Source organism: Entelurus aequoreus, linkage group LG25, assembly GCF_033978785.1.
Source record: "Entelurus aequoreus isolate RoL-2023_Sb linkage group LG25, RoL_Eaeq_v1.1, whole genome shotgun sequence".
Lineage (NCBI taxonomy): Eukaryota > Metazoa > Chordata > Actinopteri > Syngnathiformes > Syngnathidae > Entelurus > Entelurus aequoreus.
Genome location: NC_084755.1, coordinates 17,605,198 through 17,632,448, shown reverse-complemented (window position 1 = coordinate 17,632,448; position 27,251 = coordinate 17,605,198). Strand labels below are relative to the sequence as shown.

At 40.5% G+C, this 27,251-nt stretch overlaps 1 protein-coding gene across 2 annotated transcripts in view; it reads left to right on the top strand.

Annotated features, from left to right (window-relative positions):
* LOC133642315 (ubiquitin carboxyl-terminal hydrolase 22) overlaps nt 1–27,251 on the top strand; it is a 52,177-nt gene that overhangs the window by 17,900 nt on the left and 7,026 nt on the right. For both annotated transcript variants that reach the window (XM_062036435.1, XM_062036436.1), the window contains 7 exons: nt 13,986–14,118; nt 14,819–14,932; nt 16,239–16,340; nt 17,216–17,382; nt 20,084–20,243; nt 22,979–23,087; nt 26,717–26,875. In XM_062036435.1, the coding sequence (XP_061892419.1) occupies nt 13,986–14,118; nt 14,819–14,932; nt 16,239–16,340; nt 17,216–17,382; nt 20,084–20,243; nt 22,979–23,087; nt 26,717–26,875 (944 nt within the window). The remainder of the gene's footprint in view (nt 1–13,985; nt 14,119–14,818; nt 14,933–16,238; nt 16,341–17,215; nt 17,383–20,083; nt 20,244–22,978; nt 23,088–26,716; nt 26,876–27,251) is intronic.

Sequence of the window (27,251 nt, the reverse complement as noted above, 5' to 3'; positions counted from 1 at the left end):
ATAGAATAAAGCAGAAACAAGAAATGCTCACATTAAATTGACTCCTAATTGGTAAATGACAAATGTTTCTAAAAAGTGTGTCTACTCACTGTGTTACGCTGATTTTTCATGAGAAAACATATAATTATTAAAATATATAATCATGAAAATCTTCAAGTACAGCTAAAGTTCAATATAATGCAGTCCGATATAAAGTAATATTCTATAAAACGTGTTGTTTCTCACCAAATTATCGACTATCATTCCTGTTAGTTGTTTGACATCCGACTGCTTTAAACGCTCCAATATTGCAGATATAGTGTCATAAAAACAAGATTTGCTTTGCAAAACGAGCAAGGTATTCATTTCTTTAACATATTGTAACCCTATTGACGACAAATTCATTTGTCGGCAAGAAACTTTATTGTCGACATTTGTTGCACGCTTAGTATACTCTACAATTTAAAGTCATTGTTTTTGTTATAACGTTTATGCTTTGATTGTCAAACTCTGGTGCAAGTACCACTGTTGGTGCATGGTCTCCATCGAATGATGCATAGACAACTTAAAAGAGTTTATTTAAATAATATTATATTGCAAGATATATACACTACCGTTCAAAAGTTTGGGGTCACCCAAACAATTTTGTGGAATAGCCTTCATTTCTAAGAACAAGAATAGACTGACGAGTTTCAGATGAAAGTTCTCTTTTTCTGGCCATTTTGAGCGTTTAATTGACCCCACAAATGTGATGCTCCAGAAACTCAATCTGCTCAAAGGAAGGTCAGTTTTGTAGCTTCTGTAACGAGCTAAACTGTTTTCAGATGTGTGAACATGATTGCACAATGGTTTTCTAATCATCAATTAGCCTTCTGAGCCAATGAGCAAACACATTGTACCATTAGAACACTGGAGTGATAGTTGCTGGAAATGGGCCTCTATACACCTATGTAGATATTGCACCAAAAACCAGACATTTGCAGCTAGAATAGTCATTTACCACATTAGCAATGTATAGAGTGTATTTCTTTAAAGTTAAGACTAGTTTAAAGTTATCTTCATTGAAAAGTACAGTGCTTTTCCTTAAAAAATAAGGACATTTCAATGTGACCCCCAAACTTTTGAACGGTAGTGTATATATATGTCATAATTGTACAAATACAAAATTGATAATCCAAGATGTTTAGAAAATTAGTACCATCGAGTACACGCTTCATATTCAAAGCGGAACGTTGATGGTTAGCAGAGGAAGCAAACACGGTGATACTTATTTTTTAGCTGGTAAGATTAAGAACTACTGGTCTATAGTTTGGTAAGTATTACCAACGTAAACCTCACACATAACACACACGCAAAAAAAAGAACACCGTGCTTCAGTGCTGATCCACCATCCATCCCAAACCAGTCAAAGCCAGCGGACTCACAGTACAATTTCAATAAAAACTAAGCTTAGTGTCAGCTATGCTGAATATCCTCTGTAGCGCACTGTCATCACTATTTAGCCCATGCCCACCAAGGCTCAATAACACACCAACTGGTGTGTGCGGTTTGCCATGGCTTGCTTGGAGTGCGATGTTGGAATCATGTGGTGTATTTCATGCGCGTAACACACTGATGTGAGCTAAAGAACAGGTTAATTATGCAACTTAAATATACACTGCCCACCGGTGTTATAGCTATGCACAGGACTGTTCTTTTTACACACCCACTCACTTGCACAGAATTTCCAGACTGCCCACCCACACAGATGAGCCATTGTAACACACCACGCCATCATTTGTCTTTATACTTTTCTCTGTGGAAAAATATATTTGTGTCCATATTATTACCTCCGCCAGTAATTGCCAGAGTTTGTTTGACTGTCAGCTAGTTAGTTAGCAACATACCTCAAAAGGTTATGAGCAAATTTAGGGTAGGGGGTAGCGGGGGGTGTATATTGTAGCGTCCCGAAAGAGTTAGTGCTGCAAGGGGTTCTGGGTATTTGTACTGTTGTGTTTATGTTGTGTTACGGTGCGGATGTTCTCCCGAAATGTGTTTGTCATTCTTGTTTGGTGTGGGTTCACAGTGTGGCGCATATTTGTAACCGTGTTAAAGTTGTTTATACGGCCACCCTCGGTGTGACCTGTATGGCTGTTGATCAAGTATGCCTTGCATTCACTTGCGTCCGTGTACACAGCGGCGTTTTAAAAAGTCATAAATTTTACTTTTTGAAACCGATACCGATAATTTTGAAACCGATACCGATCATTTCCGATATTACATTTTAAAGCATTTATCGGCCGATGATATCGGCAGTCCGATATTATCGGACAGCCCTAATTGTACCTCTAAATAACTTTGAAAATGCATTCCAAAAATGTCAACAAGACTTAAAGGCGTACTGAAATGATTTTTTTTTATTTAAACGGGGATAGCAGATCTATTCTGTGGGCATACTTGATCATTTCGCGATATTGCCATATTTTTGCTGAAAGGATTTAGTATAGAACAACGACGATAAAAATCGCAACTTTTGATATCTGATAAAAAAAGGCTTGCCCCTACCGGAAGTAGCGTGACGTAGTCAATTGAACATATACGCAAAGTTCCCTATTGTTTACAATGATGGCCGCATGAAGTGAGAGAGATTCGGACCGAGAAAGCGACAATTTCCCCATTAATTTGAGCGAGGATGAAAGATTTGTGGATGAGTAAAGTGCAAGTGAAGGACTAGTGGGGAGTTGAAGCTATTCAGATAGGGAAGATGCTGTGAGAGCCGGGGGTGACCTGATATTCAGCTGGGAATGACTACAACAGTAAATAAACACAAGACATATATATACTCTATTAGCCACAACACAACCAGGCTTATATTTAATATGCCACAAATTAATCCTGCATAAAAACACCTACGTGTTTGTTATGCTAGCTCCTAGCTCCTCTGCTAGCTCCTAGCTCCATAGAACGCGCCAATACAATTCAAACACCTGATCAACACACACAATCACTCAGCCCAAAAGACCGTTCACCTAACCCAAGGTTCATAAAGCTTATATATTTTTAAAAAGTTACGTACGTGACGCGCACATACGGTCAAGCTATCAAATGTTTAGCAGCCAAGGCTGCATACTCACGGTACCTGATATTCAGCTGGGAATGACTACAACAGTATATAAACACAAGACATATATATACTCTATTAGCCACAACACAACCAGGCTTATATTTAATATGCCACAAATTAATCCTGCATAAAAACACCTACGTGTTTGTTATGCTAGCTCCTAGCTCCTCTGCTAGCTCCTAGCTCCATAGAACACGCCAATATAATTCAAACACCTGATCAACACACACAATCACTCAGCCCAAAAGACCGTTCACCTAACCCAAGGTTCATAAAGCTTATATATTTTTAAAAAGTTACGTACGTGACGCGCACATACGGTCAAGCTATCAAATGTTTAGCAGCCAAGGCTGCATACTCACGGTACCTGATATTCAGCTGGGAATGACTACAACAGTATATAAACACAAGACATATATATACTCTATTAGCCACAACACAACCAGGCTTATATTTAATATGCCACAAATTAATCCTGCATAAAAACACCTACGTGTTTGTTATGCTAGCTCCTAGCTCCTCTGCTAGCTCCTACCTCCATAGAACACGCCAATACAATTCAAACACCTGATCAACACACACAATCACTCAGCCCAAAAGACAGTTCACCTAACCCAATGTTCATAAAGCTTATATATTTTTAAAAAGTTACGTACGTGACGCGCACATACGGTCAAGCTATCAAATGTTTAGCAGCCAAGGCTGCATACTCACGGTACCTGGTATTCAGCTGGGAATGACTAAAACAGTAAATAAACACAAGACATATATTTACTCTATTAGCCACAACACAACCAGGCTTATATTTAATATGACACAAATTAATCCTGCATAAAAACACCTACGTCTTTGTTATGCTAACTCCTAGCTCCTATGCTAGCTCCTAGCTCCATAGAACACGCCAATACAATTCAAACACCTGATCAACACACACAATCACTCAGCCCAAAAGACCGTTCACCTAACCCAAGGTTCATAAAGCTTATATATTTAAAAAAGTTACGTACATACGCAAAAAAAAAGTTGCGCACATACGGTCAAGCGATCAAATGTTTAGAAGCCAAAGCTGCATACTCACGGTAGCACGTCTGCGTCTTTGTCATCCAAATCAAAGTAATCCTGGTAAGAGTCTGTGTTGTCCCAGTTCTCTACAGGCGTCTGTGTATCGAAGTCAAAAGTCCTCCTGGTTAGAGTCTCTGTTATCCGAGTTCTTCCATCTTGACTGCATCTTTCGGGAATGTAAACAAAGACGCGCCGGCTGTGTACTGTTGTTGCTGACTTCGTTCGAAAAATACGTCCGTTTCGCACCGACAACTTTCTTCTTTGCTTGCTCAGCTTCTTTCTCCATAATGCAATGAACATAATTGCAACAGATTCACGAACACAGATGTCCAGAATACTGTGGAATTATGAAATGAAAACAGAGCTTTTTCGTATTGGCTTCAATGTGGAAGGCATACCCGTGTTCCCCGGGCTACGTCACGCGCATACGTCATCCTCAGAGGCGTTTCGAACCGGAAGTTTAGCGGCAAATTTAAAATGTCACTTTATAAGTTAACCCGTATTGGCATGTGTTATAATGTTAAGATTTCATCATTGATATATAAACTATCAGACTGCGTGGTCGGTAGTAGTGGGTTTCAGTAGGCCTTTAATTCACGTTCTGTAAACGGTATAATAACCAAACAGTAGCGACATTGTTATTGTAAGCGCGAACACACAGGAACTTTTTTTTCTAGCGTAGTAACACATCGGTGTGCTATGGTATTAGCCGTAAAAGCTAACTACGCCAAGAGTTAAGCCAGCTTCTATGTCAGCACGAATTGCGTTCGATTTTGCAATGCACAACACTGTGATAGAACACCAATCTGTACTGACTGAAAAACGTGAACAATCATATTACAGAATCTGTAAAGTATTAACCCACATTTCATGTTTTGTTTGTGCACAGCTAGCCAGACAGCAAATGCTGTCTGTCATGATACACGCATGATGTGCTGCGTGTATCATGATCAAAATAAAGTGTGACTCACTCGATGGACAGTTGTCTGTTTGGTCAAGTTCGCCGGGGACGTTACAATTATGTCGAAATAGCATGGCTTCAAATTTCACATTTTGCAGCTTCGAGTCACTTTCATCTCTCTCTCTCGGCTTCCTTCTGCTCCGTCTCACTCTTTCTTCATGTTGGCTTCTAGAAGCTGTAGTTCATCGTAAATATATTCCGACTCATTAAGATAAGGTTGTGAATCTTCATTTGTCCAAAAGTAGTCGTCTCTGTTGCTTGTCACAGAATCTGCCATGGTTAGAACGCACCTTTGTTTCGGGAAGTAGGACACAGTTGTTGCCAGAAGTCGGAAGTGCGCTGCTATGGAAAGGGAAATAAATGCGCCAAGGAATTAGTTCCGGCAATGATTAAATTTACAAAAATACGGTAAATATTGTACATATTACATATTGTTATAAACGTGTCTGTTAACTACATTATATATCATCATCATCGGCGGTCACTCGAAGCGAGTATGACAATCCTCCTGGTAGGGGGGTATCCCTTTATGGAGGATGCCTGTGCGTGACTTTGTTTAACGTGGGGAGACTAGTGCACAGACAGTCACCACACGATCCTTGACAGATCTGGGTCAGGGTCCAGTGGCATGGAGTCCAAGACGACTGGGGACCCTTTTCTACTGCAGCCTTCATCCGCCATCCCAGCCGTTGTGACGCTCCATAGGTTTAGCAATCATCATCCGCCTGTTCCACCGTTGAGGTTTTGGGTTGTTATTTCTCCATAACTGGGCCCACATGGATGTGGGGGTGCCTTCTTCCGCCATCGCAGTCGTTGTGGTGGTTCTTACATTTACCGTTTTCCGCCTGTTCCGCCGTTGAGGTCTTCACCGTATCCCTTGCTAGGAGGCAGTCTGGTACTAGGCCTTTGCCAAGGGCCACCTGGGGTAACAGTAGTCAAGGGGTTAACCTCCTAGTGCCCCAAGACCCCATAGAGGAGCCTCCACTGCCGGATGCACTTTAACCTAATGCCCAGGACACATTATACAGTATATATATACTTGCAGTGTGTACACAAAATGTTGATGGAGGGTTTTGACGTTGTTTTAGAGGGCTTTGAAGGCTACAACGGTGACTCCCATTTGCCGCCTGCATCTTCCAAGCGTTTTTTATCATCTTTAAAATCAAAAGAAAAAGAAGACAAGTGTGTTCTTGTCTCTCATAATGATAGTGAACGATAAGCAAAAATCCCCCAAAAAGTGCAGTTCCCCTTTAAAGAAGAACTAATTAGATTTTGGGGCTGTCTAAATTTAGGATTTTTTTTTAACGATTGGAAGATAGAGCCTGGCGGAGGTCTCTGCTAGTCTCTGTGAGTGCTTTTCAAGATATAAATGTATTTTAAGGCTACACAAAATCTGACATTTGTTCCTCGTGACAAAAATACGTAATTGAAAACCATTAAAATGCAGTTTTTAAGACTAAATCAGCTGCTTTTTTTGGTCATTGCACACAATATACAACAAAACTTGGTTCAGCGCTCCCCCAATTTCCAGCAGCATTAGGACATGTTAAAAGTACTATAAATATAAAAACAAAGATTACCCAAGATACACCATACTGCCAAAAGTATTTGGCCACCTGCCTTGACTCACATATGAACTTGAGGTGCCATCCCATTCCTAACCCATAGGGTTCAATATGATGTCGGTCCACCTTATGGGACAAGCCGAACTCCTGAAAAACAAGCCCACACCATAATTCTTCCTCCACCAAATTTCACACTTGGTAAAATGCAGTCTGAAATGTACCGTTCTCCTGGCAACCTCCAAACCCAGACTCGCCTATCAGATTGCCAGATGGAAAAGCGTGACTCATCACTCCAGAGAAGGCGTCTCCACTGCTCTAGAGTCCAGTGGCGACGTGCTTTACTACACCACCGCATCCGACGCTTTGCATTGGACTTGGTGAAGTATGGCTTAGATGCAGCTGCTCGTCCATGGAAACCCATTGCATGAAGCTCTCTGCGTACTGTATGTGGGCTCATTGAAAGGTCACATGAAGTTTGGAGCTTTGTAGCAACTGACTGTGCAGAAAGTCGGCGACCTCTTTGCACTATCCGCTTCAGCATCGGCTGACCCCTCTCTGTCAGTTTACGTGGCCTTCCACTTGATGGCTGAGTTGCTGTTGTTCCCAAACTCTTCCATGTTCTTATAATAAAGCCGACAGTTGACTTTGGAATATTTAGGAGCGAGGAAATTTCATGACTGGATGTGTTGCACAGGTGGCATCCTATGACAGTTCCACGCTGGAAATCACTGAGCTTCTGAGAGCGGCCCATTCTTTCACAAATGTTTGTAGAAACAGTCTCCATGCCTAAGTGCTTGATTTTATACACCTGTGGCCGGGCCAAGTGATTAGGACACCTGATTCTGATCATTTGGATGGGTGGCCAAATACTTTTGGCAATATAGTGTATGTTAAAAAAATAGACATGTTCAGAAAGTATTCTTTAAATGAATCACACATTTAGCTTAACAATCGTATGCAAACCTTTAGGACTATTGGCCTTTTGTTTTTACATTTTTAAAAATAATAATAATGAAAAAATATGTGCATACTTGAGCTTTGTTTTTAGATGTATTTATTTTTAAAGCGGGGAAAAATATTAACATGACAATTTTTAAAGCTTACATTTTTGGGTCCTAAAACCTATAATGAGTGTTTGTTCTACATCTAACACTGTGGAAATCAATGTTGTCCCTTCTCAAAGCCTCATAATATTAACCAGACATTCTTGTATTGATTGTACAGTACTGTATAGGACTCTTTTCATAACTTTGACCTTCACTGTTGCATTTTTCATTCCAATTCCACATTGTTTTTGTGTCCTTCGGGGTGAAGGAAGTGAAACTGATCCGTATTTGTGTGCGACAATAACCGTTATTGTTGAGATGATGTCAGTGTATGCCGTGTCGTATTTCCTGCCAAATGATCACAAAAAGCAGACAATACAGTATGGGGTTGTTAAGTTCATGTCCATTAGCGTATGCTGTGGTGCGTAGGCGTGTGTGTTTGTGTTATGATGTAGTTTCTTTCACACGGTGCACCCGAAAGTGAAACCTGCTGCCACACTTAGATCACTCTTTGTTTCTTTTCCCTCTATCGCTGCTGTTATTATTCAGGCTTTTCTTCCTTAAAGCAGGAATGCACAACTATAAAGTACAATCCCCAGATTTAGTCTAATGGCTTTTTTTTATTTGCTAAATTTGCTATCTTGAAGTCACTGGGAGAAGGATACAATTCATAGTCATTTGTCCATGGCCACAAGTCTGCTTGGACTCTCCTTGTTTTTCCATTTTTAGTATTGGTCGATCCAATGAGTGCTGTGAAACAAATCCTGTTATGCTGCCAAAGAAACAGTAATTTCCGGTCACTAATGACAACTTAATAGGGAATAAATAAAATGTCCATCCATTTTTTACTGCTTGTCCCTCTCGGGGTGGCTGGAGCCTATCCCACCTAATCACAGGGCCAACACAGATAGACAGACAACATTCACACTCACATTCACACACTAGGGCCAATTTAGTGTTGCCAATCAACCTATTATATGTTGCACCCAATTCTTGTTTTTAAAAAAATCTTTGAAGATGGTCCAACATAGGGTTGGGCGATATGGCCTTTTTTTAATATCTAGATATTTTTAGGCCATGTCACGATACACGATATATATCTCGATATTTTGCCTTAGCCTTGAATGAACACTTGATGCATATAATCACAGCAGTATGATGATTCTATGTGTCTACATTAAAACATTCTTGTTCATACTGCATTAATTTATGCTCATTTTTTTAAACTTTCATGCAGAGAGGGAAATCACAACTAAGTCAATTTACCAAAACTGTATTTATTAAACAGTTATTAAGCAGTGGCACAAACATTCATGTAATTTCAAAACAGGAAGTGCAAGATTGTCAGAGACATTTTAAAACAAGCTATAAGTGCACTTGTGTGAATGATGTCACCAAGATGACATAGCAAAACAACACTTAATTAAAGTGTACTTTTTGTACAGAACGCCACTACAATAGTTTAAAACAAATAAAGTGCACTTTTGTGCATGATGTCACACAAGATATTTCAATAACTGTCAAATAAAAATGAGCTGCTTAATAGGTTCCTGCGGACGTTATCTCCTTCTGCTGTTGACTTTTTTTTTTTCATACGGTGTTGATCTGGAAATAGTTGCTTCGGCATTTGGTTGGTGTGGCACCGGTCGGAGATGTTGACATGCGGAGTTTCAAGCATTCCTTATTCTCTAGCGGGTGACTTTTCAAATGATGCTACATTAGCAGTGCTGCTACTTTTTGTTGCAACGCTTTTTCCGCATAAATGTTGAACATATTCCCGCTTGAAGCCAAACCACCGCCGGACGATGGATCCTCTGCTGTTTTTCTTCTGAATTAATTATTCCTCCATTTGTTACCAGATTCGCACTTTCTCTCTCTCGCATTACCACCCGCACCCCACCGTTAGCATCACAGCTATTGTTACCATGTTGCCCTCTCTGCTCCGCGGGAGCGTGTGATGTTGCACACGTGACATGTGTAAGAAGGTGCGCTTGGTTTATGTCTCTGTGAGAAGGAGAGACAAAAAAGAGTGGGAAAAGCATGCAGTGTAATGCCCGCAGCTAAAAGCAACTGCGTGAGAACGTATACTCGAATATCACGATATAGTCATTTTCTATATTGCACAGAGACAAACCCGCGATATATCGAGTATATCGATATTTCGCCCAGCCATAGTCCAACATAAAGAAAACATTTCTATTTTGTGACGTTCCAGATTTTTTTTGATGCGTTAGATTTCTTGCACAAGTTGTCATAGAGTTGCAGCCAGTCGGTGTATACATAAGAAGAAATCAACTAAATCAATGGAAAATGTTGCTAATGTTGTTATCAGAACCTGGTTGTTTACAGTATTACAGTATCACAAACAGTTAAAGGATTCCTGGCGGGATTAGGGATGAGTACCAAATTCAAGTACCGACGAAATTCCGTCTGTGCTACCGCGTACCACTTCACATAAAATCAAACGGTACCATATGTTGACACCTTTGTTGCACATGAAATCACATTCAGACAAAGTGCATCTATGTAATGTTGCAATTTCCATACCAATAAATAAAGTAAGCATGCCTGTGCTCAAACATATGGCTCCACTTTTCAAAATCTGCTACATTGGATTAGGGATGTCCCGATCCAGGTTTTTGCACTTCCGATCTGATACCGATGTTGTTTTTGCACTTCCGATCCGATACCGATACTGGCCGATACTGGCCTTATCCGAGCATGTATTAAAGTTTAAAGTTATTTAGCCTACTTAGTTGTCAGATTCATGTTGAAAAGGGTTTTAGTACTCTTGATAACAACTAGCCAGCTGAATTAGGTGAGTTTGAATAATACACAATGGAGATGTTGACGTGCGGAGTTTCAAACACTCTTCATTTTCTAGCAGGGAACTTTTCAAATGATGCTACATAATAGCAGTAATGCTACTTTTTATAGCAACGCTTTTGCCCCACACTTGACAAATTACGGTTGTCTGTTCGACATTTCCCCACTTGAAGCCAAACCACCGCCAGACGATGGACCCCCTGCTGTTTTTCTTGGGAATTAATTAATTATTCCTTCATTATTACCGCTCACACGGCTACGCTAGCATCACAGCTAACGTTAGCCATGCTGCTACCTCTCTGCTGGGAGAGGGCGTATACGTATGTGACGTATGACGTGACAGTATGTGACGTGTGTAAGAAGGTGCGCTTGCTGTCTGTGAGAAGCAGACACAAGAAGGAGTGGGAAGAGCCCGTCGTGTAATGCCAGCAGCTAAAAGCAACTGCGTGAGAACGTATACTCGACTGTGTTGAAGGTGTGCTGGAAAATGCGGAACGTAAATTAGGGAGCAGCAGAAAAGTGGAATCTATTATTTAAATCGGTGTGTTGGAAAACACGTCCCGGAATTTTTTTTAAAACTGGATCTGGATCGGCATTTTCCCATGCCTTGCCGATACGCATTTTTTGGCAAATATCGGCGGCCGATCCGATCCAAATATCGGATCGGGACATCCCTACATTGGATGTGCCTTATACATGCTACTGATCAGCATTAGAGATTTTACTCGGCGATTTCAACACCTCTAAATGTGGTAATGGAAACTACTAAGATGCACATTACAACCAAACAGCTGGTGTTGTAATAACTACAATACAGTATATAAGCACTTTGTAGGGCTCTAAAAAAGGTGAGACTGACACATTCAGCTTCATGGAAAATAATATTTCCTAACTACGGCAACACACCAAGGGCAAACTGAAATGAATGCATACTTGCTGTAATATCTTAATATATGCACCTTAATATATCAACTTTATCTTTAATTTTGTTGGCTTTATTTACAGACGTGCAGCAGCATCCCGACAGTTTCAATGCTCTGCAAAATTGCCCTCTGTACTGTAGTGCTCTGTAGCCTATATACTACTGCTAACTAATTGTTTGGCATTGTAACTGCATGCAAATTTGACTACTGTTTATACCGTAACCTCTGGTCTTCAGAGCGCACCGGTATTTAAGCCGCACCCACCAAATTTTGGAATAAATAAATAACGGAAGTCATCATCATGGACCCACTAGCTACAGAGGCTAGCTCTCCAATTAGCTAAACAGACTCAATGACTCGTTTAGGTAAATTTATGAAACAGAAACATTACAAAAATAATGCCATTATAAGTTAATAATAGTAACACAGACACTTGTAAATGTGTAAACTAGCTTAATTACATTACGATACCAGGTACAAATATGCATGAAAACACTCCTACAGACATCACACATGGGACGGTTTAGTAAGTATGAATTGTTTGTTATATTGTAGAACTTACAAATGTTGTTAGGAGTGATGAATGAATAATCCTTTCGAGCAGAAACGCTATGGATGAATATACTTCCGTCACGAAACAGGAAGTACATTGTCCACCCGCAGCACCTGTAGTGAGTGAACTCGACTAAAAGATGGCACCGTTGCACAAACAATAACACAACTTTTCTGTGTCTCTGTCGGTATATTATGAAAACTATTTGTTAAATACAAAACATTATGACCATTAGCGAAGTAAAATCCATAAATTAGCCACAGTGTTTCGTAAGCTGCAATGTTCAAGGCGTTGGAAAAAAGTAGTGGTTTATAATCTGAAAAATACAATAATAACACTTGCAAATGAGACTCAGACATTAGGGAAACAAGATATAACAACTAGACAGCACAGTTATCATTATCTGCTCAATGTTAAATGCTTAAATTAAATGTTATTATTAAACAACTAACATACTGTATATTACCACAAAAGTACCGAAAATTGTTACTGTTGAGTACCGGTATCAATTCCCAGGGACCGAGCATTAGTATTGTATCTCTTCAAATTTGAAAAGGTGGGATTTCGTCTTCTGTGATAGAATAGAATAGAAAGTACTTTATTGATCCCTGGGGGAAATTCAGCACCACAGTTCGCTCACAATAGACAATAAACACTTGGGTATTTTTTACATGTGAATGATATAAATACAGTCTATTATACAGCATTATTCACATGTGAATAATATAAATACAGTCTATTATACAGTCTATTACAGTGGTTCTTAACCTGGGTTCGATCGAACCCTAGGGGTTCGGTGAGTTCGGGCTCATGGGTTCGGCGGAGGTCAAGACACACCAGACTCATCGTGTAAATAAAAACTTCTCCCTATCGGCGTATTAAGGATACGGCAACAGCAGAAGTCAGACTGATTTGCAGGTGTGTAATTTGTTGTGAGTTTATGCACTGTGTTGGTTTTGTTCTCTGAACAAGGTGATGTTCATGCACGGTTCATTTTGTGCACCAGTATAAAAACATGGTAACACTTTAGTATGGGGAACATATTCACCATTAATTAGTTGCTTATTAACATGCAAATTAGTAACATATTGGCTCTTAACTAGTCATTATTAAGTACTTATTAATGCCTTATTTGGCATGGCCTCATTATACCCTAACCCTCTAACCCTGGCCCTAACCCTGTAACCCTAATCCTAGCCAAATAACTCTAAATTAAGTTTTTGTTACTTAGAATATGTTCCCCTAGTGTCCAAAAATCTCTAAATTATGTCTTTGTTACTTAGAATATGTTCCCCATACTAAAGTGTTACCAAAAGCATATAACTTTGTCTTGAATTTGAAAAAAAAAAAATACATTTGTTTTTCACTTAAGAAGGGTTCGGTGAATGCGCATATAAAACTGGTGGGGTTCGGTACCTCCAACAAGGTTAAAAACCACTGGTCTATTATATATTATGATCATGTGTTTCTTGTTGTCGTAATAGTCCCATCTTCAATGACATCCTTTTGCCGACGCAAAACTGGAAATTGTATTTGGTAGACCCAACCTCATGGTTAAAACTTGGTCCATAAAACCCACTCCATTCTGTTCCAGCCCTTTCAGACCCACTCTGCTCCTGACTACCAAGCATTAAAATCCCATCATGCTTCATTTGTGCTGGATAGTTGGAGAGATGAAAGAAGAAATATGTTGCCTCTCAGCCGCATCAGGTTTTGCAGTAGGCCCAAGTAATCTTCAGTCTGTCTTCATATCAGGCTCAGCCAAGCGCCATGCTGAGGAATAAAACTCAAATTCACATGGCAGGCAGTTTGCTGCGCTCGCTTGCATTTTTACGGTTCATGTCTTCGCTCTGTTTTTCATGCACTCAATTGTTGACTGTTTTTTGCCATCCTGCCCTTAGTTCTTCTCGCCCGGTGTCCTTAACCAAACCCTTCTTTTTCCCCCTTGTGTGGTTCCTTTTTTCCAGGCCAAGTCCTGTATCTGTCACATGTGCGGTGCCCATCTGAACAGACTCCACTCTTGTCTGTACTGCGTCTTTTTTGGCTGTTTTACCAAGAAACACATTCACGAACACGCCAAAAACAAGAGACACAATCTAGGTAAGCCACTCCATCCCGACACGCCCTTCAGTCAAATAGTCACAAATACCAAAAGACGATACATCCAAGGTTTACTCCCTTAACTCTTTCATGAGCCACTGCAGCTATTGTGACTGATGGATTACAGTGTTATTCTGTGTAATTTCTCTTGAGTAGCCACTCTATGACCGCAGCACATTACCCATTCAGATTGTAGCTCCTCAGCCAGTCAAGTCAGCCATTAAAGCTCCTGCACTCTTGTCACTTTACATTCCAAATCCAAATGTCAAATTAAAGATTTGGGACCATCAAATATTCAAACTGCAATTAAATGCATGAGTTGGTGCACATTTTGAGACATTTTCAACTTTGTACAAGATCACAATTTCCCAGTGCATCTAGCACCACAAACACAAATATCTCTTCGCTGACTAAAAATAGGTTGTCACGGCAACATAGCTAGCTGCAAGTATTGTTGCTGCAGGCTTTGCTGGCTGGCATGTTATAGCTGGAAACACACAACAACGGGAGACACCTATTCTATTCCATCATTTGTGGTGATTGTTGAGTGCTAGCAGCGTGATGGAAATATTGTGTGGAGTGTGGAAATCAAGGCCTGGAGAAAGAACATCAAAGTCTTAAAGCCCTTTTGTGTGTTACTGTGCTGTAATTATGGTGCAATCTCTCTCTCAATTTGTCTTTCTCCCCTTCCTGCTTTCAGCTATAGACTTATTATACGGCGGAATATATTGTTTTGTGTGTCAAGACTACATATACGACAAAGATATGGAGCAGATTGCCAAAGAGGAGCAGAGGAAAGCCTGGAAATTGCAAGGTAAAGACAGCACAGTGTTTTCTCCCACCAAAGATTGTGTTTAGTGAAAGCCACATTGAGTATTATGAGAATGAATTTGTTATAGGAAACTAATATCATTGTTAAGTCATAATTGTAATGAATGAATGTCGAAATCCCCGAAAAAACTAATGTCAAACAATAACAGTTGAAATATTATGATTATAATATTTTTGTATTACACAATTTTAGTCATATTTTGACTTAATGCTCATCCTTTCTTTTATATATTATAGTTTTACATCATTATTTCAACATTATACTTTCTTGTAAAATAGTGAGTTTATTATTCTTGTAAAATGTTAATGTTTTTCTTGGAATAGTTATACTTTGTTCAAGTAATACATTGTGCAATCTCATAATATATTGACTTAATTGGGCTATTTGGACTCATTTAATGACTTAATTGTCGAAACATTTTTAATCTCGTATTTCACTATTTTCGTACTATTTCAACTAAGATTGTGACTTTGTTCTCATCATATTATTATTTTGTTATCATAATAATTTTCTTACAGTAGTTCAACACTTTTCCCATAAACATTTTTTCCTATAAGTTTACACGTTAATCTAATTTCAAGATACCGTAATTTCCGGACTATAAACCGCTACTTTTTCCCCTCGTTCTGGTCCCTGCGGCTTATACAAGGGTGCGGCTTATTTACGGCCTGTTCTTCTCCGACACCGACGAAGAGGATTTCGGTGGTTTTAGTACGCATGAGGAAGACGATGACACAATGATTAAAGACTGACTTTTCATATACCAGTAGGCTGGTTATTTTGATAACGTACAGGCGAGCACTTTGTATTACTTTGCACCGTTGTATTATTTGTACTTTGCACGAATGCTGTTCGCCATGTCAAAGATGTGAAAGTTTGATTGAATGATTGAAAGATTTATTGTTAATAAATGGGACGCTTTGCGTTCCCAAACAGTCATCTCTGTCCCGACAATCCCCTCCGTGGTAGCAGGAACCCCTATATACTACGGTAATTACACATCAAAACCCTGCGGCTTATAGTCGGGTGCGGCTTATATATGGAGCAATCTGTATTTTACCCTAAATTTAGCTGGTGCGGCTTATAGTCAGGTGCGGCTTATAGTCCGGAAATTACGGTAGTTCTTTCAGGAGTTACTTTTGTGATGGTTTTATTTTTTTAAAGAAAACTATTTTATTTTAAGAATTTGTTTTTTAACAGTCTTATGAACTCATGATTTCAGTTTGTTGCATTTGACACAAACTGCCTTCCAGCTCATTTTTTTTGTTTTCTCCATTTGTGTCCTAAGGCATAGGTGAGAAATACACAACATGGGAGCCCACGAAGCGAGAGCTGGAATTATTACGGCACAATCCAAAGCGGAGGAAAATCACTACGAACTGTACCATAGGTGGGCAGTGTTCACTTTGAATGTCCCTAAATGCTGCTTGTGACCATTCTTCAACGATTTAAGCCTACAGTGCCATTGTGTTTATGTGTGTGCTCACCAAGACCAGTCTAAACAACACTTGCTGAGCAAACCTCGCTCAGTTGGACTTGACCCAAAACCTTGCTGTGTCTCACCTGCTCTATTGACCATGCCTGGAAGACTGCAGCTCGCTAAATGAATCCATTCACAGCTTTGGCATCTCTACTCCAGGATTCCCACAGTTCGGCTGGCGGAGACTTGCTTCAACACTACTGTATTTTCTTACATTGCACAAAAAGACCAATCTCTCCCATTTGTAGCAGCTCAACCATCCCCAAAACACTACATTAGCATGCATTGGCTGCATGTCAAATAATTAGAATAGTCTGCAATATATGGATACTTAACTGTACACTTTATTCTCACATTTTTTAAATATTTGGCAGTGTAAACAAACATGGAACCACACCAGATTGTAGTGAACATGTGCAGATATTTTACATAAATAAGCTACACAAACAACATAAATGTAGTTGTTCCACTACAATCTGCCATCTTTAGCCATATTGAATTGCACAGTGCAACAGTGCTTCTGCTGTTTACTTCATGAAGCAAATCATCAGCAATCAATTCAGCATAAATCACTTAAACCAGGCATACCGTTGAAAGTAGGATGCTGTTGGTAGGTTATTTTGGGACCTTTTTTTTTTGTTACAATGGAAATGCTTAAAAATGTGTACCAAAGCTTTTTTTGTTGGTATGGATTAAAACAACCTCCTTGGTTGTAGTAGACCTATGGTGTTGTTTTCACCTTTTAATCTTCACGTCCTTGCTTCATCTTCTCTTGTGCCCCGCAGGTTTACGAGGGTTAATAAATCTGGGCAACACGTGTTTCATGAACTGTATCGTCCAGGCCCTCACGCACACACCGCTCCTGCGAGACTTCTTCCTCTCCGACAGGCACAAGTGCGAGATGCAATCCAACTCCTGTCTGGTGTGCGAGATGTCGCAGCTCTTTCAGGAGGTACGACAAATGTGCGCAGTGCCATCATAAAACACGAACGGCGCTCTGCGCATGAAGCTGAACAAATTCTCTATTTATGCTGACAAATTATGCAACACGCACATGCCAAAGTTTTGCATTTTTACTATGCCATAAGTCATGGACTCTGCTGGTTATGTAATCACCGCTTGTTCCGCTCCTACACTGCCTCGTTTATTTTTTTCCCTCTTACACCCTCTTACTTTCTCGTATATATGGGCTCACAGATGGCAAGTGGCGCGAAAGTGATTTGAGTCATCTTACCCCCCCCAAACTCCACCCCCCCTACGCTCCTCCACAACTCGCACTTACACATCCCTGCCTTGTCTCACTTGGCTGACCCATAATCGCTCACCTCCATCATCTCTGAGGGTGGCAGACCCTGATTGACTATTGAACTGCACTTATGACACACATTACAGGCTTATTCACACCTTTAAGACAGACAAAAAACTTTTTTCTGCACTTTACACGTCTTTCCTAGGACTTTTCGCTACACTTACCCTGTCCTTAATTTCCCCCGATAACCTCTTAACACAACAGCATATTGTCAAATCAGAAGCAGTCTTCTGAGTGCCAATGCAATCTTTAAAACTGCAACGCTGGTTCACCGAACTTCCCCCTTCATCCTCAGCCTCTTATTAAAAGAGGCTGTTGTATTTAAGAGAATGTTTTTTCCCTCTAAGCTCACAGTTCGGTGTGTATGGTATCTGATTAGAGACATCATCGATATTTATAATGTCTTGGGCTTGGAACGTTGACTTTTGTTCTTGTGTACCTTGACCGTGACCTGGATTGTTACTCGCCCAGATTGCCATGGCAATGGAAAGCCCCGGTCATGCTTTGAAGGATGATGCTGCTCACTTCCATTACTCCTTCTTTCCAACCACAATGCTCATTTATTTGGCCAATATAGTGGAACACAAATGCAATCATATAGCCACACACTTGCCTCATTACAACTAATTTTGCCAGTCACTTTCCATTAGTGCTGCAACTAACGACTATTTTGATCGTCGACTGGTCATCAACTAGTCGGATTATAAAGCATACACATATTCAGTAGCTCTAATTTAGTCATAACAGTTTTTATTCAGTTTGAGATACACTATATTGCCAAAAGTGTTTGGCCACCTGCCTTGACTCGCATATGCACTTGAAGTGCCATCCCATTCCTAACCCATAGGGTTCAATATGATGTCAGTCCACCTTTTGCATTCGAAGCATTCAAAGTTCCTTTCACTGGAACTAAAGGGCTAAGCCCAACTCCTGAAAAACAACCCCACACTATAATTCCTCCTCCACCAAATTTCACACTCGGCACAATGTAGCGTTCTCCTAGAAAACCTCCGAACCCAGACTCGTCCATCAGATTGCCAGATGGAAAAGCGTGATTTGTCACTCCAGAGAACGCGTCTCCACTGCTCTAGAGTCCAGTGGTGATGTGCTTTACACCACTGCATCCGACGCTTTGCATTGGACTAGGTGATGGATGGCTTAGTTGCAGTCGCAGGGCCATGGAAACCCATTCCATGAAGCTCTCTGCGTACTGTGCTTGGGCTAATTGGAAGGTTACATGAAGTTTGGAGCCCTGTAGCAACTGACTGTGCAGAAAGTCGACGACCTCTTTGCACTATGCGCTTCAGCATCCGCTGACCCCTCTCTGTCAGTTTACGTGGCCTACCACTTGGTGGCTGAGTTGCTGTTGTTCCCAAACTCTTCCATGTTCTTATAATAAAGCCAACAGTTGACTTTGGAATATTTAGGAGCGAGGAAATTTCACGACTGGATTTGTTGCACATGTGGCATCCTATGACAGTTCCACGCTGGAAATCACTGAGCTTCTGAGAGCGGCCCATTCTTTCACAAATGTTTGTAGAAACAGCCCCAATGCCTAAGTGCTTGATTTTATACACCTGTGGCCGGGCCAAGTGATTAGGACACCTGATTCTGATCATTTGGATAGGTGGCCAAATACTTTTGGCAATATAGTGTATTTTAGGGCAAGTGCTTTCTAAAAACGAAGATGACTAATTTGTTCATAAATATTTATTTATACTGTAACTACGCTTCTCATTAGGCTGTTAAAAAATTGTAGTGACTATTAAACTTTTGTCCATTTATAAGTAAGGACAGGAAAAGAGCAAAATAAAACATATTTTTTAATGTAAAAAAGGACAGTTTATTAACAGCAATAACAACAAACAAAACTAACTTGCTTGAAAAAGCAATGAGCATTTTGTGATTATGTGTTTAAAAAGCAGCACACTGATGTATTATCAATTATTAACTCTTGGCATTTTTAGCACTCTAATAGACTCAATGCATATAATTGTGTAATTGATTCAATAATTGTATCATTGATCAATTCTTAACATTTTAGCTATCTAATAGATTGTATGTTTAATATTATGATACCAGCGCAGTGGTGCCTATAATTAATGTGTCTGCGCGCCTTTGTGCTTTAATTAATTTAGACAAAGTTTAGCTGGCGGACTTCAGCTAAAATGATCGGTAAATCTATTTTTCACACTACTTCGTCTCATACTTGTTAGCTAGCTAGCAAGGTACAAGCTAACAATCTTACAGAGTTGAGACCACATCCTACAGATGTCTCCTCCATGAAATTCACCCACATTATTCCATTGTTGTCATTTGTCAATCACACTTCTTTTTCCCTCAGTTCTACTCGGGCCACCGATCGCCTCACATTCCCTTTCGGCTGCTGCACCTGGTGTGGACGCACGCCCGCCACCTTGCAGGCTACGAGCAGCAGGACGCCCACGAGTTTCTCATTGCGGCGCTGGATGTTCTCCACAGGCACTGCAAGGGGGACAGTATAAGTAAGCTTGACTTCCAGACTGAATACATTGTGTTAATGGATCAGGTTATTATGACTGGGTTTAACTTGGATGCACTGGAGAGTGAAGGGGAGTAGCAAGTACTGGAGCCTAAGGGATTGGACCTCCATACTTGAACACGGAATAGAATAAATCTTTGTCCACCAAGGTTAAAAATTGTCTTTGGAGAGGAGACAGAATGTGGGAGGCAGAAAATGTCTTAACACAAAATATATTAGACACCCTAAGAACAAATGTTTGATAAAATAGGAATACAAGTAAACATAAGATCATGTACATGAACAAAAAACCAAGTAAGTGCTTTGTGAAGATACATTCAGACTAAGGGTGTAACGGTACACAAACATTTCGGTTCGGTATGTACCTCGGTTTAGAGGTCACGGTTCGGTTCATTTTCGGTACAGTAAGAAAACAACAAAATATAAATGTTTTGGTTATTTACCAAATTTGTAAACAATGGCTTTATCCTTTTAACATTGGGAACACTATAATAATTCTGCCCAAAAATAGAAATAGCTCTGTGTGTGATGGATGTGAGCCACCACTAGGCTGATGAGTGCAACAGCAGGCAGTCATGAATGCTAAGCATAACAATAACATACATATATACACACAGGGTCCATTGCCAGGGTTAATGTGGTCAACATATATAAAATAAAAACTAAATAAGATAAGGCTCAGAATGGTTTCTTAACAAAACTTTTCTACATATAAATAACTTTTTTTGATTGATTGATTGAGACTTTTATTAGTAGATTGCACAGCACAGTACATATTCCGTACAATTGACCACTAAATGGTAACACACGAAAAAGTTTTTCAACTTGTTTAAGTCGGGGTCCACGTTAATCAACACTAAATTGCCTCAAGTTGTTGCTCAGATTAAATAAAATGACAAAACTTTTCTTCTACATATAAAAAGTGCAACATTAAACAGTTTCAAGTCAACTCAGCCTCAGATTAATTTTTCTTTTGCCCCCCAGCCTTTAACCCTGGTGACTTTCACTCAATCTTCATGTTTTTTGCCAGAAAAATCAGTTTATCCACATTGTCTGCAGAAAGAGCAGACCTGCTTGCAGTTACAATGTCTCCAGGTAGTCCCTGGATAACTTGGCAGTAAGAGGATATATGGGCTCATTGTTCTTCCACCATAGAAGTGGGTCAAAATCTAGTTTTTAATGCAATATGGTGTTTTTAATGCAATATGGTCTTAAATCTGCTGCTATAAAAACACCAACGACATTTGTTATTGCTTTAGCCCTGTCTGACTCGCCGAGGAGAGGCTGCTTGAATGCGGTGTTTGCACGACGCTCGTCTTTCTCTTCGTTGAAGCGATGTTCACTTGGGGGGGGGGGGGGGGGGTGACGCTTCAAATGGGTTAGCATGTTTGACGTGTTGTCAGAAGCATACCCTACCGCTGCTGAACATTGTCGGCAAACCTCCGTCCTCCATTGTTGTATCGCACCGCGAAGCCGAAGTGTTCCCAAACGGGAGATCTTAACAAGAGGGTCTTCCAGCTCTGGTTTTTACATGTTGTCGTAGCCCGGTCGTTGCTAGCATGCCGTGTGTTGTGCCTCGGTGTGCATTGTTTACACAACGTGCGGTACGCTACTTAATATGTCCATGTGGAAACTCGTTCGGAACACCTCCGAACCGAACCGAAACCCCCGTACCGAAACGGTTCAATACAAATACACGTACAGTTACACCCTTAATTCAGACTTTTTGGAAAACACTTGGTTCATTTTGTCAAATAACTAACTTGCATAGACAACATTAGCGATATACTGTACCGTAAATGGTGCATATAATACCTCAATTCAATGAAGTACCTTGTGTCCTATAGTCTACAAAAAAGTCAAATTACAGGTTTCTTAATGCCAGGTCAAAACATTGGCATTAACAGATGTGGCTGTAGGCAACCTCCTAAAGTAGTTTTCTTTAATGAACCCCCACAACATCACAGTATCTGTATAGTATTTAGCATCCGGCACCTTAATCTACATCTGCATGCACTTTAGATAGTTGCCGCTGCTGACACTCATGCGTGTTATACTTACCGTACTGTTGTTTACAATAAACTTATAGCGGTATTAATGCTGGCTCAGCAGTTTTCTCCTTATTGCTATTACAACAATTATGTTGCTGCTATTGTGTTGTGCATTATACTGTACTTGTTTTTAAATGACACGGTCAAAAAGAGCTATATTTTCCTTTCAACTTTCTCATACACGCCAAATGATTAAGTTAAAAAAAAAAGGTATTTATAATGAGGCGTCAGATTTCGGAAATAACAGCATTTCTACAGTTAGCGACTGATTCCATATAATGTTTACATTGCAGTATGTAGTATAGCCAAAAGATATAGGTCCATTTAGCTTGTGTAGTTTCTTAGTGTGCTACAATTGTTGTGGGATTTCTATATCCTCATGAAGTCAGGAGGACATCTTTGTTGTCCCCACATAGCACACTAAAAGAGCCTGATAATGTTGTGTGCCAAGGTGACGGTGTAAGGAATGTCAATTGGCTTGGGCTGACTCACCCGCAGTCCATTTAGTAAGGCCTGCAGCCATTGGCCAGCCATAGTTCAATCAGAAGGCCACATGCAAGACTTTGCTGCAGGCTATCAGGACAATGAGAAAGAAGCGCTACAGAGGGTGTTTGTGTTATCTGAGCGTGCACGTACATTTATACCCCGTGTTCACTGTGCTCCGCAGGAGACAACGACAACGGGAAGAAGGCCAATAATCCAAACCACTGTAACTGCATCATCGACCAAATCTTCACCGGGGGGCTACAGTCGGACGTCACCTGTCAGGTTTGCCAGTAAGTTTGAAGCAGCAAGGAGATACCAGCACTCCCATCACAACACACCAAACGCTTATTGATTGATTCCCACACACCCCTTCACCAGCCGCCCTGCGTCCTCTCCCTTCATATGTGAAGGCCCGGTCCCTACAGACTTGGCTCAAGTGTGGTGGTGGTGATGATGATGGGGGGTTGTTTGTCTAGACAGCAGCTCTACTCAAGCGTTGGTTGCCTCCCCCAGAGTGGCGCTGTCACATTAACACCAGCACGCTGCACTGAACTGCAAAAGCACCTCCACCAGCTAAGCCGCACCCAACTCACTCTGAACTGCTGATGTGGAGCTAGAGGGGCAGTTTTATGGTATTCCCCGCACCGTTATCGTTATAAAGTCCCATCAGACACACTTAGGTCGTATTAGAGTGAATCATTTGAATGCTAGGATTTAAAATAGGCTACTTGTGATGATTTTCTACATGAATGCTGCCATTGCAGTGCCTTGTTATGCATGTTTACTTCAACGGCCATCTGCTGGTTTGTCTTGGTATTACAGTACCATGACTCATCTAAATATTCAACAGCCTTCGTGTGCATTACTAAAACCATTTTGCATGCAACATACAGTTACAGTCTTAAAATATGACACTGTTTATAATGTTGGCGTTATACATCACCACAATACCTAAAAAAAGTGTTGATGTTGAATATGAAGTTTATCAAAGCCATTTTAGTGTATACACGTACTTCAAGAGCTTTGATTTGTTTGGAAAAGGCATGCCTATAACAACCGTAATCTGTCACTTAAATTGGGGAATAAAGTTAAAGTTCAAGTACCAATGATTGTCACACACGCACTAAGTGTGGTGAAATCAACCTCTGCATTTGACCCATCCCCTTGTTCACCCCCCTGGGAGGTGAGGGAAGCAGTGAGCAGCAGCGGTGGCCGCGCCCGGGAATCACTTTGGTGATTTAACCCCCAGTTCCAACCCTTGATGCTGAGAGCCAAGCAGGGAGGTAATGGGTCCCATTTTTATAGTCTTTGGTATGACTCGGCCAGGGTTTGAACTCACGACCTACCGATCTCAGGGCGGACACTAACTACAAGGCCACTGAGCAGAATATAAATGTCATTGCCTTCAAAAAGACTCAAGTTATTTCGTCCAAATTAGGGATATGGCGATCTATATAATTTTCTTGAAAAAGTATGCGATCCATTGCCGATTAACACCTTTCAATGCCGATCCCAAATGCTGATCTTCTCTGGCTAGTATTGTAGTTATTTTGAGTACCTCGGCTGAGAAGCTAGCAGAAAATTGTATCTACATACACTGTGTTAAGCCGTTCCCCTAAATTAATAATAATCACCTCAATTGCGGCAAATTAAACTGCATTTCCTAAAATCTTAAGTATCATTATCAGTTATTAGGATGAGACTAAACATGTTGCACACTGTCAGCAAGCAGGAGAAGGCATGCTAATAGCTAAGCTAGCCGCTAAACTAGCTAGAAAAAAACCCAGAAGAAATAAGAAGTGTAGATTTAACGGTGTTACAGTAGAAACTAAGCAGTCATTAACATAAACTAATAAGTAGATTACTAAGACTTTAGACAGAGGATAATATAGCAACTACTGTTGGTGTGTTAGCCTTGTTGCAGTCAGTACACAACAAGTAAGCGGGAGGAACCATCCATAAATTAAATTGGTAATATCGGTATATGATCGATGCTCGAGTGATTACATCCATCTATCTATTCAGCAGTTTTCTACGGCTTGTTCCTTTTGGGGTCCCAGGAGTGCTGGATTTGTTTTTCTGATTTGTTATGGTCTCCAAATCATTGTTTTTGTTGTTATTTACACATTCAGAGAATAAGTCCTTGGATACAGAAGAACTCAGGGCAAAAATGGTTTCACTGTAGGGCTGGGCGATATGGCCTTTTTTTAGTATCTCGATATTTTTAGGCCATATCGCGATACACGATATATATCGCGATATTTTGCCGTAGCCTTGAATGAACACTTGATGCATATAATCGCAGCAGTATGATGATTCTATGTGTCTACATTAAAACATTCTTGTTCATACTGCATTAATATATGCTTATTTTAAACTTTCATGCAGAGAGGGAAATCACAACTAAGTCAATTTACCAAAACTGTATTTATTAAACAGTTATTAAGCAGTGGCACAAACATTCATGTCATTTCAAAACAGGAAGTGCAAGATTGTCAGAGACATTTTAAAACAAGCTATTAGTGCACTTTTCTGCATGATGTCACTAAGATGACAAATCAAAACAACACTAAATTAAAGTGCATGTTTTGTACAGAACGCTACTACAATAGTTTAAAACAAATAAAGTGCACTTTTGTGCATGATGTCACACAAGATATTTCAATAACTGTCAAATAAAAATGAGCTGCATAATAGGAAATCAAATAGTGTATGTCCTTCGCTATGTGGTAGGTTCCTGCGGACGTTATCCCCTTATGTCGTAGTCATTTTTTTTTCATACGGTGTTGATGTGGAAATGGTTGCCTCGGCATTTTGTTGGTGTGGCACTGAACGAAGATGTTGACATGCGGAGTAAGCACTCTTCATTCTCTAGCGGGTGACTTTTCAAATGATGCTACATATTAGCAGTAATGCTACTTTTAGTAGCAACGCTTTCGCCTCACACTTGACATTTTACGGTTGTCTGTTCGACATCTTCCCACTTGAAGCCAAACCACCGCCAGACGATGGACCCCGTGCTGTTTTTCTTAGGAATTAATTCTTCCTTCATTTGTTACCAGATTCGCACCTTCTTTCTCTCATATTACCACTCGCACCACAGCTAACTTTAGCCATGCTGCTACCTCTCTGCTCAACGAGGGCGTATACGTATGTGACGTATGTAAGAAGGTGCGCTTGTTTATGTCTCTGTGAGAGAGACAAGAAAGAGTGAGAAGAGCCTGCAGTGTAATGCCTGCAGCTAAAAGCAACTGCGTGAGAACGTATACTCGAATATCACGATATAGTCATTTTCTATATCGCACAGAGACAAACCCGCGATATATCGAGTATATCGATATATCGCCCAGCCCTATTTCACTGAGTAACATAGTAGATTTTTTATTTTATTTAGTTATTGTGTACGATTGACTTTGTTTTGCCCAAACAATTGTATGCCATAAAAGAGAATAAAGAATTAGTATACATTTTGTGCTGATACGGTTAAACTGTCAATAGTACTCACCATAAATACATTTAAAAAATAGCAGTTAATACATGTGATTGGTATCAGCCGATCATACTTATGGATTATTGGAATCGGCATCGGCCTGTTTTTGTTTAGGCTACATGCTGTTTGTGCTGGACCCCATGCTGTAGCCTGTCACAGTCTATTACTACACCACTTTTTTGCAAATGGTATGGTAGAATATTAAATATTAACTTAAGATACCTATAAAGGCCCTTTAAAATTTAGCCTGCTCAAAAAAAAAAAACCACCAGGCTGTGCTGCATTCGAGCCATTACCCGCTCATGTCATCATCTTCATCATGTCTTGTTGTGCGCCGCAAAGCACAGCACACGCCAAACTGCACGCCACTTCTCCACTGATGATTCTAAAGATACAAAAACATGTGGCCTTCTTTTCTGTCATCTCCAGTGGGGTTTCCACAACAATAGACCCCTTCTGGGACATCAGTTTGGACCTGCCCGGCTCATCGACACCTTTCTGGCCCCTCAGTCCTGGAGGGGATGGCGGTACTGTTAACGGAGAGAGCCACCTGTCGGGGTCCACGACGCTCACAGACTGCCTGCGCAGGTACACTTTCATCTAAAGCAACAAACATTCACACAGATGTAGGAGGAATTGTTTGTATTTGTGTTTGTCAAACAAAAGAAAGCTATTTATATGACATTCATTGCTTCCTCCTCTCACGGAAAACACCCGTGGTGCTGAAAAGCGTTAGCAGCCCCAACTATTCTCTCCTCTTAATTGCTTGCCTACCTCGTCTCCCTAATTCCTATCACTCGTGCCCACTCCACCTCTCACTCACGCTGTTGTCCTACCCCGGCGTCCTTCCTCTACTCTTGACGTCTTCTCTCCCCTCTTGCCGCAGCTCCTCACACACCCCTTAGCTGCTGCAGCATAGTCTATTAAAGCTACAGGGCTGGTCGACGCTGTTGCCGTGGTGATA